At 43.5% G+C, this 12,587-nt stretch overlaps 1 protein-coding gene across 1 annotated transcript in view; it reads right to left on the minus strand.

Moving 5' to 3' along the window:
- capn5b (calpain 5b) overlaps positions 1 to 12,587 on the minus strand; it is a gene marked incomplete at both ends in the record, with an annotated part of 36,634 nt that overhangs the window by 8,790 nt on the left and 15,257 nt on the right. Inside the window, 3 exons of the mRNA XM_080779509.1 lie at positions 2,190 to 2,383; positions 6,735 to 6,927; positions 8,235 to 8,443. Coding sequence (XP_080635635.1) covers positions 2,190 to 2,383; positions 6,735 to 6,927; positions 8,235 to 8,443 — 596 coding nt within the window. The remainder of the gene's footprint in view (positions 1 to 2,189; positions 2,384 to 6,734; positions 6,928 to 8,234; positions 8,444 to 12,587) is intronic.

The raw sequence follows: 12,587 nt of genomic DNA on the forward strand, positions 1-12,587 counted from the left end.
TTACTATTTCTATAGTGCAGTATTAGTTTTTATTTAAGTAAAACATGTAAGTACTTTTCCATCAATAACTGTGAATAGGTGAGGATGATGGCACCTGATTTGAGCTGTGCTGTCTCCATGATACTGCTCAGAATTAAAAGACTGAAACCTTTACAAAAACCCGCTATAGCTAAATTCATTAAAGGTTTGAAAATAGATTTAGTTTTTGTACCATTTTGTTGCTTATGAATGTTGTTGCTAAACAATAGGCCATTACTCAACTGTATGCTTCTTTTGTTTGAGGTCACTTCAATACAGATTAAATCCACTTTGTGTGGCCTCCTCAAATGTTTTCAATCAGATATGATTCAGCATGAATCATGTCATTTTATTTTCAGATTGTGACCAGAGCACAACTTATTATATTCTAAGGTTTCGCAAAAATCTTCATGGTTAATATTGTATGATACCTCTCCTGAATAACATGCAAGCTAGGCACCATGTGCTATGTTATGATGGGAATATGCATTTAGAGTGCTATTAGTTCTAGAAGTGTTGTCAACACTGTAACAAGGCTGTGACTATTCTGTGGTAAACCGGCACAACTCATGGTTCACTTTGTAAAAGATACGATTGGATCTTCTTTATTCGTCTTCTTTCGGCTAATTCCCATCAGGGTCACCACTGCAGGATCATCACTTTCCATCTGGTTCCGTTTTCTGCATCTTCCTCTGTGACTCCTTTTCCACCGGTTGGTTCCCAATGGGAACCGGTTCAGTTCTTTGAGCCAGAGCTCCAAAATTGGAACGTTAATTATGAATTGAGTGGGCAAAACCATACCCACACCTCCTCAAATCCGAGCTGCCATTTCCATTAAAAAGAAAAAATTGAAAATATCTTAGAGCTTATTTTTTCATTTTAATTTCTGCTAAGCAGCAATCTATATATGCTTTGATTTACTGTATATTAGAATAAATGAGTGCGTGCAGCACCCATGCTTTTCTAGGCTGTCCTCAAGCTGTTCCCTCTCCTCACGACGCAATGTCGTCCACGGACATCACAGTCCACGGTGCTGTCCATAATATGGACATCACAGTCCACGGTGCTGTCCATAATATGGACATCACAGTCCACGGTGCTGTCCATAATATGGACATCACAGTCCACGGTGCTGTCCATAATATGGACATCACAGTCCACGGTGCTGTCCATAATATGGACATCACAGTCCACGGTGCTGTCCATAATATGGACATCACAGTCCACGGTGCTGTCCATATAACTAAACAGGAAAGGGCTCAGTGCCAGTCCTTGATGCACGCCCACTCCCACCTTGATCCCGTCCATCATCACTCATTATACTGCACTCCTCACAACTGGCCATGAGTAAGTAAAAGTCCACAATTCAAAATGTACTTGAGTAAAAGTACAAAGGTATTGCCATGAAAATGTACTTAAAGTACCAAAAGTAAAAGAGTTCAATGTGCAGAATGTCCCATTTCAAGTTTTGAGAAAATGCGTCGCGATTGGCCGAAATGTATAATAGGGATTAAGTTTTGTAATAATAATCAAAGTAACTAGTAACTAAAGATTTCAAATAACTGTAGTGGAGTAAAATTACTATATTTGGACCTGAAATGTAGTGGAGTAGAATTGGAAATTGAAATAGGCCTTCTCAAGTAAAGCACAAATACCTCAAATTTGTACACTTAAGTAATCTAATTTCCACCACTGCTGCCATGACGTCCTCATTATGTCCTGCACCATTCTGACACACTTCACTGCCACACCTGACTTCCTCGTGCAGTACCACACTTCCTCTCTTAGCACCCTATCATATGTTTTTTTCTACAGTATAGTTGTGTAACTTTCCCGACATTAAGCTGTGTGTGTTCAACAACACGTCAAACTCACCAATCTTGCAGCTGTACGAAAAGCTTGAATTATCCTCTTTCTATCTAATCTGCAAAGTGTTTGTTTCATAAAAATCCACTGTAGACATGTTACGAGCTACTTTCTGCCCTTGCAGGTGATTCTTTTCCTAAGTGTTCGTTGGATATCACTCGACAACGACCCATGTGTAACATCTGTTTTGAATGTGCCATAATGCAGGAGGCAGCAGGACGTTGCTTTAAAAACGAGCGCTTCCAAAGTCTGTTAGAAAGATGGCCGCGGTCTGCAAAAGGTCAATGAGCCGCTTCATGTTTTACCTGTCACTCCACGGGCCGCTCCACTCCTTCTCCCCCCAGGGGTTCCTCATGCGGATCATCGTCAGCTTCTCGGACTTGAAGAAGGCCAGCAGTCCGTGGCCCAGGCGCACTTTGCGCACGTCGGTGACGGCGTACGCGTGGCCTTTCACCAGGCCGCAGTCTAGCCGCGCCTCCATGTCCTCCACCGTGGTCGCCTGCAGGCGGAAACCAAAGGAAATAGGCTCTAAGCACACACACACACACACACACACACACACACACGCCAACTTCTGGACACTTCCCTACTTCCTTCACAGGCGTTACCGCTGATAGGAATGAAGGCTCTGTTGCATTCTGTTCAAACAGACCATGTTGGCTCACTGGAAACGTTACACCAGTGGGTCTCAAAGTGTCCTTCAGTGGGTTCCAAATGGCCCGTAAAGGTGTGTACAGATGGAACCCATTTGTACACTCTCAGAGTTATGGGGGTCCTTGAAATTTTAAAGTTTGAGAACCACTGCACACTAAATGGAACTACCTGTCAGTGGGGAGTGTTGGCTGGGAGGAGGAGTAGGACTAAGGCCCTATACGTCCTCTCTGGGGAGGGGGGGAGGGGGTAACTACCTGTCAGTGGGGAGTGTTGGCTGGGAGGAGGAGTAGGACTAAGGCCCTATACGTCCTCTCTGGGGAGGGGGGGAGGGGGTAACTACCTGTCAGTGGGGAGTGTTGGCTTGGAGGAGGAGTAGGACTAAGGCCCTATGCGTCCTCTCTGGGGAGGGGGGGGGGGGGGGGGGTATAACTACATGTCAGTGGGGAGTGTTGGCTGATGAATGAATATCAACATCCTAATATATCCTAATACTGGGGGTCAAATTAAATGACCCCAAGTCAAAAAACACTTTGTTTGAAATAGACACTCATGCTTTCCAAGGTGTGATTTGGGGTGAACCTTGGTTGTCCTTTAAAGTACCAAAAGTAAAAGTAGTACTTTTACTGTTGGTAAATTTATGCAGAATGTCCTGTTTCTAGTTTACAAATGTATAAAAATCTTGTATACAAAAACAACACAATGCGACGCATTGTGAGCTTGTAGATCATCTATTTTCAAATGGCCGAAATGTATCTAGGGCTGAAGTGGTTAATGTATGTTTTGTAATAATAATCTAAATCTACATAGATAGTAGTAGTAGTAACTAAAGTTTTCAAATACATGTAGTGGAGTAGAAGTACAATATTTGGATCCGAGATGTAGTTGTTTGAAATACTCAAGTAAAGTACAGATATCTCAAAACTGTACTTAAGTACAGTACTTAGGCAAATGTACTTTCCACTTTGGAATGAATGATTCTATAACAAATGAATATCGCACCGCTGTCAGCGCTCGCGAATCGAAAACAACAGAGGAAGGATGAAGTCATGTGAGCAGGCCACGTTATCAGAAAATTAGTTGTACGATCAAATAATGTGTTCAGTCCCCTTCTGTCATACCGTATATGATGTATTTCATCACAGAGGTCGCATAGTATTACGACCGACAGACAGACAGACAGATAGACAGACAGACAGACAGACAGACAGACACAAATAGACCAGCAACAGTCTAGCATGCTAAACATGGTGTCTGTACAAACACGGGCACTGATAAATAATTCCCTGCTCAATACATGATTGTTCCACTGCTTCTTATGAATAAGAAGCTAAGAATCGAAAATGCATTGCTGCCTTTCAGGGGCCATTGAATTTATAAACAGACAAACCCCAGAACACAACAAACAGATTGACAACCACACAACCCTGCTACCAGACTCTAGTCTAGAGTCTAGAGCAAAGAATGATTTATATATTCTCTCATCGGTCCATCTCCCATCCAATAGCTTGAAGAGCTATTCCACATTCATCTCTAAACTGTCAGTTTGTATCCAGGGTGAAAATAATGCACACCAGTAGAAGCCTGTAGCACAGCAGAAGAGTGTTCATTTCGTCGACTAAAACCATGACAAAACATGTTGGTCGACTACCTTTTTCTCCACTGACGAAAACGAAATAAAAACTAAGCTATGCCTATGATGACTACAAATATGTCTAAATCTGTTCAACGTCTTCGTCAACTTATAAAATTATAAAACTAGACTAAAATATTAGGGTGGGACTAGTGTTATTTTATGCTTGGTAGGGTGTGGGTGTTGCGCTCCAGAAATAGCCAATCTACGTGTTGCAGTGTGACACATTGTGAGCTTGTAGATCGGCTATTTTCGGGCACAAGGCCAATCAGACATTACGACGCCATCATGTATGCCAAACATACATTTTAGTCGACTAAATCAACTGTAAATTTAGTTGTATGAGACTGACATGTGAATAAAAACTAAATGGAATCTTACTCAAAAGACCATGACAGCAGCCTGACCGTGTGTCGCAGGTTATAGAATCCCAATCCGATCCCGACAACCTTTGCTGCGTGTCATATGCCATCTCTCTCCCGGCATTTCCTGTCAGTCTACGGTCCTATAAATAAAGTAATAAAAAACCCCAAAACAATCTAAAAAAAAGACTATGTGCTGTCAACAGTGGAGAAGACCTGACCTACCATATAGAAGTCTAATATCTCCCCTGTCCACCCTTTTGGCGGAGTGGTTGATGTTTGGATTCCAGTTCAGTGGAAAAAGTACTCAGTTGTTGTTCCGTTTAGTGATGGGAGATTAATCGGCAAACACATCGGTATCGTCCGATTCCAATTGTTTTTAGATTAATCGGCATCAGTTCGATTAATCAATCAGACCGATTAATTAATCGGTCCGATTAATCTGTCTGTCTTTACAAATAAACAAGCCCAAAGTAACAGCTTGAACAGATCTACAAGCTCACAATATTAAATATAAAGGTATTAAAGTTAAATTTGACTTGCCTAAAGGCTCATACATTGTCTGGATTTTCGGTGGTGGGGTGACCACCGAACTACAACATGACGTCACGAGCCGCGGTGAAGAGCAAACCAACCCCAGCGCTCCAGCCCTTCTCTCTGTTTTTACTCACCACCGCTCAACGTTATTTCAGCTCCGGTGGTCAGCTCACCACCGGAGAGGTGGTCACCTTACCACCGAAAATCCAGACTATGAATAGGCCTTAAGCCTGCAGTGAAGATACCCCGTTACATGTAATTTTTTTATACAGAATTAGATCATATTGACATCGGTAATATCGGTTATCGGCCATAACAGCAATTACTTATCGGCACATCCCTAGCTAAAAGTAAAAGTCCGGAATTCAACATTTACTTGAGTAAAAATACAAAAGTATTGGCATGAAAATGTACCTAAAGTACCAAAGGTAAAAGTACTCACGCAGAATGTCCCATTTCAAGTTTTCAAATGTATAAAAATCATTTGAAAATAGCCGATCTACAAGCTCACAATGCGTTTCATTGTGACGCATTGTGAGCTAGCGCTAGGTCTGAAGTGTTTAATGTATGTTTTGTAATAATAATCAAAGTAACTAGTAACTCTTTTTAAATAAATGTAGTGGAGTAAAAGTACAATATTTGGCTCTGTGATGTAGTGGAGTAGAAGTACTAGTTTACAAAGTACAAATACCTCAACATTGTACTTAAGTACAGTACTTACAGTAAGAAAATGTACTTAGTTACTTTCCACCACTGTGTTTGGATTCCCATACAGGAGAACACGGTTCGAATCAAGGCGGGTAAAACAAAGGTCCATAGTGGCGTGCCGCCCCTACCAGAGACATCCCTGTGTGTGTGCCAGATGAAAAGACCAGAGCCAAGGAGAGGGAGAGAGGCTGCATCTTTATTTAGGATGCTGCTCAACACGTTGCCAGCGTACGGTCTTTATTTAGGATGCTGCTCAACACGTTGCCAGCGTACGGTCTCGCTGCCACTGTTCAGAAATGGGTTTGCCGAGGTGAGAACTCATGCATATAAAGGAGACAGAATACGCGTCGTGCACTCGATTTTGTAATAACAATGGCTGCGTGTTATAAATTGGTCGACTAGACTATTGTAGCCTGGGAACGGACACGACGCACTAGAGACAATCCAAAAGGTCAGACTCCCATGGCTAGATGAGTAAGTGCATTCTGAAACGTGCTCCGATAAGACGATGGAGTTGTCCCCTCCCTGTGTCTGGCAATGTAGACGTGGCAATAACTACAGAAACGGAAGGAAGTACAGCATGTACAGTACTTCAGCAACACTCTGAACCGCTAATTGCTCACGACGTGCAGGTGTCCTCCTCCATCAGTTTATGTATGACTCACTGTGTGCGTTAATGGGTGAATGTAATGTACAATCTATGCAAAGCCTAGACAGCTAGCCTAGACGTAAATGTGAATGGGCTCCTCATTGTAGTGACTCGAGTGGACTCGAGTGGGGGAAGAGTCCTGAGTCATTTGGTCTGAGACTGAGTCAAGTCCTAGTCAAATTAAGGGGCGAGACAGAGATGAGACCGAGTCAATGAAAATGTGGACTTGAGACCTGGACTCGAGACGAGTCAATTGCTGGAGTACTACAACACTATTATTCAGTGGCATGCAGTGTACTATAGTACTCACTCTGATGGAGCAGCTGATGAGACCATCTCTGTTGTGGACCTTGAGGACTCGTTCAAACAGCTGGTTGCGGGCCACCTCGTCCGTGGCCGCCTGGGCCTCCAGCAGGTCCACGGGCTCCGACACGCCCCCCGTGAAGTCCACTAGGGCGTCGGCCGTGTTGCCTCCGTCCAGCGCCTCGTAGCAGCCGTACACCCTGCCAAGGGGAAGGAGAGGAGAGGGCCCGCCGCTTAACCCAGGGGTTCCAAAACCTTTTCATGGCAAGGACCCCCAAAATGATGCTCATTAGCCCCGCGGAACCCCTATTTGAAAATATATGCCAAGGACCCCATAAGAGAAGATTTTTACGGCTCTAGCAGTGATTTTCAAACTGGGCCCCCAGTTTGACCTGAATTAGGCTACGGTCCCCTATTTAATGGCATTTCTATCTCTGGGACCCCAGTGTATATTGTAAAATCAAAGTTAAAGTAGAGTGTAAAAATTGAGCCGTACACTCTCTGAGTTACAGACCCATAACGGTCCATATGGTTCCTAATTATCATTTGGCTGGGGACCCCCTGGAACTCCCTCAAGTACCACTGGGGGTCCCCAGACCCCACTTTGGGAACCACTGGCTTAACCCACTATCCCAGTGGTTTTCAACTCTTTTCATATCCAGGAAGGGCCTGCCGCTTAACCCATTACCCCATTAAGACCTGGAACGCATCAATGTCACTTTAGCTTTTTAACCACTTTTAACCATTATTTTATGTATAGATAAAATCTATCTGTTAAAAATAGCAGATCTACCAGCTCGTAGCGCAGGCGTCTGCTGTTTTGGACATCTTTGCTTCTGGCCGGGTCCCTGGACAACATATTTTCAGATGGGGGTCGGCCGCCAATTGCATTTAATTTCTGGGTTCCTTGACATGAACTAGTTTGAGAACTATACTGATATAGTTGACATGTAGGTAGGAAAACTGTCATGATTTAGAAGATTCTACAAGATTTGTAGAATCTGGTCTCAGGCCTTATGAGGCTGATTCTATACAAATGCCTTCTGAATCAGCCAATCAAATCATTGCTATGGGGTGCTCATCCAATCAAATAATTGCAATGATTCACACAAACACACAAAGCTGGGCATAGGAGGGGGTAGCACCTCTCAAAAAGTATATGAAAAAGCGACACAACTATAGTAACAAGAGTATTTATAACTTGTTTTCAGTCATAATTTAGTAAAAGCATCTTTAATAGTTAGCACTTTGTGCTAACACACTGTTAGGAAAAGAAAAGAAAAATCTATGAATTTCCATAAATTAGAAAACAAATGTAGTGAGTAGTGAAAATAGCCGATCTACAAGCTTGTTGTGAGCTTGTAGATCTTTCTAGATTTTCACTAGTTTGGGTCCCGGGGGAATGTCTATATTTTCTTTTGGGTCACGGGCAAAAAAGGTTTGGGAACCACTGCTCTAACACTGTCGTCTACTTCGTCACACGGGAAATGTCGTGAACGTCACTGACTTGGCGTAAGCCTTCTCGACCAGGGCACTCCAGAACTCATTGCTGTCGTCCGAGTGACAGTACACCAGCTGGTTGTCCACTGTGGGCAGTCGGTCGTCGATCACCACGTCCACCCACTCCCCGAAGCGCCAGAAGCGGAAGTGGAAGATGCCGGCGTAGGACTCTGGCTTCTCGTCGTCCCACTCCTGCTCCTTCCAGTCGGGGATGACCTGTCCAGGGGAGGTGGAAGGAGGAGGAGGAGGAAACAGGGACAGAAGGGAACAAGCATGTGTCAGGCCCGGCCCGTCTTAATAAACCCAGAGCAACAAACAGCCTTTCACTGTGTCCAACAGTGAAAAACACACACACACACACACACACACACACACACACACACACACACAGACAGAGTGACACTAATGCTGCACAGACCTGGTTGTGTCTAACTTAGCAGGGAATAGAAAAGGAAGAAAGTGAAAAGACACTAAAAGAGTTAGGGGGGAATTAAGGCACAGAAAGGAAAGAGAGAGAGAGAGAGTCTCAAGACGCTCAGCTGCAGCAGATTGTGCTTTAATCCAGCCTTGAGTTTGCTGTTGACCTAGTTAGTCCCCTGAAGTGTGATGTGAGAAAGCCATGTCTGCCGACTTGAAGCTGTCTTTCTGGATCGTCAGCCAGCTGGTAGAGGTGATGCGCATCACACGGTTGCAGTCTCTGCAGCGGCGGGGACACCAGGGAGGGACGCCAGGGAGGGACAGACAGAGGGACACCAGGGAGGGACAGACAGAGGGGACAGAGGACGGAGAACGAGCGCCTACCGGGCCTGCTGGACTTCTTGTAGTAGGCCTTCCGTGTCTCGTACTGGGAGGTGAGCAGTGGTGGAAAGTAACTAAGTACATTTTACTGTACCTAAGTACAATTTTACGGTATTTGTACTTTAATGGTACAATTTCCAGTACTTTTACTTCTAACACCACTATATCTCAGATCCAAATATTGTACCCGCATATTTACAAATAGTAGGCTATGCGTTTAAAATTTTGCAAAATCGATTTGGACCCCGGGCATTTAAAAGGAACTAGGCGTCTATTTGCAGTAGGCTTGCATTTATTTTTGCACTGGCCTGCACCAGGCCATTAATTGGTTACAGTTGCTCCCGAGCATGTTTAAAGTGCAAAATTATATGGTAAACATACAGTATATTGCAGGCATATAGTCTTTTGACGTAATATTGAGAGAGAGTGCATCACCCACATTCCGACGCAATATTGAGGGGCGGCCAAGGCGGGTCCACCAACCCACGAAAATAAAATCCCCTTAATTCTTTCTCTCTACTATACTGTCACTCTTCCTCTCCTGTCACCCTATCATCCTGGCTGGAATCATCTGATGTTGCGCTCAATGTGTTGATAACCTAAGTTGATAAAATAACAGCTGCATCTAATATATCCCCACTGTAGTTATGTCATACATTGAATTTGACATAGGACTAGGTTATCTATGTATCGTCTAATATTCTCTCATACACAACTACAAGGACAGGAAAAAAGTTTCTGAGCGAAACCGAACTTGTATGCATAATTACCTGCTGAACATATGGGTTCTCTCTCTCTCTCTCTCTCTCTCTCTCTCTCTCTCTCTCTCTGGATAGTAATTGATGATTGTGCAGCAGCACCACAAATCCAAATGCTCTCATTATAAGCTGTAGCTTTTGGTTGCATTTGAATGTCAGTAGAAAATCTAATGACAAGCACAATCTCTTAATTCAAGAGCGACAGCTCAGTGCACAATGCACATGAGGTCTTCCTGTTACACACACCGCCGCACCGGGGACGCATTTGGACATTATTACCCAAAGTCCACCTCTCTCCATATCGTTCGATAAAGGCATATAAACACATGATTCATACACCCAATGGCATTAGCCACTCAACGGAGCACTTTGAATTATAACAATCGGCTGTGAATTGGCTGAGTATGGCGCAAGATAAATCTCAACTATTATTTGGACGAGGTGTTTATTATGCAAAATGGTGTCAGACTCAGACCCCAGGCTGTTATTAGGTAGTGAGCGGCTATTTGAGTAAGGGCTACTATTTTGAAATATATGGTACTTTTACTCCACTATACATTCATTTTAAAACTAAAGTTATCTATTCATCTATTCTTTTTTATGTAAGCATGCTGTATGCATAACTCTAAATCCATCACTGTCTAAATGTTTATCAAACTACAATTGTACAGGTGCATTTTTGAAACAGCAGAGATTCAGGGCGCTATGCAGACCTCACACCTACAGTATACGTATGCACAGTAAATGGAGATCTCTGTATCTGTCTGCCTTGTCCCTTTTATGGCCATATGGAGATTCCTGATGTCATCATTATACTGTACGCCCATATACTGTATGGGCTTGCCCATATACTGTATTCCCACTTTTGTGCCTAACAGATTTGTTTGCGCCTAATGCCATAACATCTTCCTGCTAGTCTCGGTTTGACGCACAGCCAGCCTTGAAGGACTTAATACATATCTCACGTGAGAGAGGTGATCTCTAGGGATTCTATGTGTGTGTGTGTGTGTGTGTGTGTGTGTGTGGGCAGAATGTGCAGTGGGTTTTCCTACTGCCTCATCCATCTTCCCCCTACGTGGCGACCCTGAGAAACGACAGGCGGGGCAAAGATTCCATCAGCACGGCAGCCACCATGTGACCCCGCCCCTCCCCTAGGGTCACCCTTTACAGCAGCAAGTACTGTACATACACCACAGGGGACAGACACCATGTGACCCCGCCCCTCCCCTAGGGTCACCCACAGGGCTTGTGTCAGATACATACAGTAGATAGAGGGAAGCAAAGTAGAGTTTCATACAGATATTCTACTGTTAGAAGGATGTTAGAGTCTTAGCTTGCTTATGATGACAATTTCCATGATGTATTACGATGTGTTGTTCTTACTTACTGTAAGTCGCTCTGGATAAGAGTGTCTGCGTAAATGCCTAAATTGTAAATTGTACAGAACATTTCACACACACACTGGCAGTGTCTGCTGACACCCAATAAGGGACACCTGCATTGTAATGTGTCCTCTAGTGAGCCTGCACTCCTATTTGGGCCCTCACACATCACCAGATTTTACATGGTGAACTAAACATGTATTTTGGTCGATATTTATATTGCTAACAATGTTTAGTCTGTAAACAACGTAATGCTATTACGGTATATCCAGCTTTCAAAGGAATTCAGGTATTTTTGTGAAACACATTAAAAAAGAGCCATGGTTTATATACCTGAATTCCACAAGCTCAGAATTCAGGAGTTTGAGATTACACGATAATCGCCCTGCCAGGTCCTTTTTCGCTGACCTTAACCACAACAAACCCTCACCTGAACATAACTTATCTCAAAAACGTAATACCTGAACAACACAAACATTTGCATACCTGAATCCAAGTTTAGTTCAAGATGAATAATATGCGATATCCATTACCATAACAAGAGATCAAATTAAGTCAATTCCAATGGGTTAAGGTTTGTGTTTTTTCCTAGACCCTACATGACTCAGGTCCATACTTCTTACATATGATTCAAATTAAATACACCATAATAATACTATCACACACATAGCCTACTGCAGTGGTTCTCAACCATTTCAGGCCGTGACCGCCCACAATAATCATTATTTTCAAAATTACAAGCTCACAATGTGAGGCGTTGTGCTTGGAGATCGACTATTTTCACAATGTTTGCCTCTTTCTTATTATTAATTTTATTTGACAATTTGGCCAATGTTTGATTATACTTTTGATACAGTAATGGTCATTTTCTCTCTTTTCTTTTATTCTTTCTTTTGTCACTTCATATTATCTGGAGACCCCTCCAAAATAATGTGGGGACCCCCACTCGGGGTCCCGACCCACAGGTTGAGAACCACTGGCCTACTGTACCCTTAATACACCCAGACATCTGTGTGCCACATTCTGGAGCTCAGACAGACCAAGAGAGCCAGTCTGTGTAGACTCAGTGACACAGCTACACTGAGATGCACGCACGCCCGCACGCCCGCACACACGCACGCACGCACGCACGCACGCACGCACGCACGCACGCACGCACGCACGCACGCACGCACGCACGCACGCACGCACGCACGAGTTTGTATCACTGTAATGTACTTGTGAGGAAATTAACATTTTGGGATGTCTCCTTCATACAATTCTTTGCATTTCTTTTAAACTCTCACCCTGAAGCTGAAAATAGCCGATTCGAGATTATAGGTCAGCTATTTTCGGCACGCCACACCGCCACATAACCAAATCTAATCTAATTCTAACACTAACCCCTAAACCTAACCTATAAATGTAGAATTCTAACCTTAA

The sequence above is a fragment of the Protomyctophum bolini genome (assembly GCF_963924005.1).
Source record: "Protomyctophum bolini genome assembly, chromosome: 13".
In the NCBI taxonomy this organism is placed as follows: Eukaryota; Metazoa; Chordata; class Actinopteri; order Myctophiformes; family Myctophidae; genus Protomyctophum; species Protomyctophum bolini.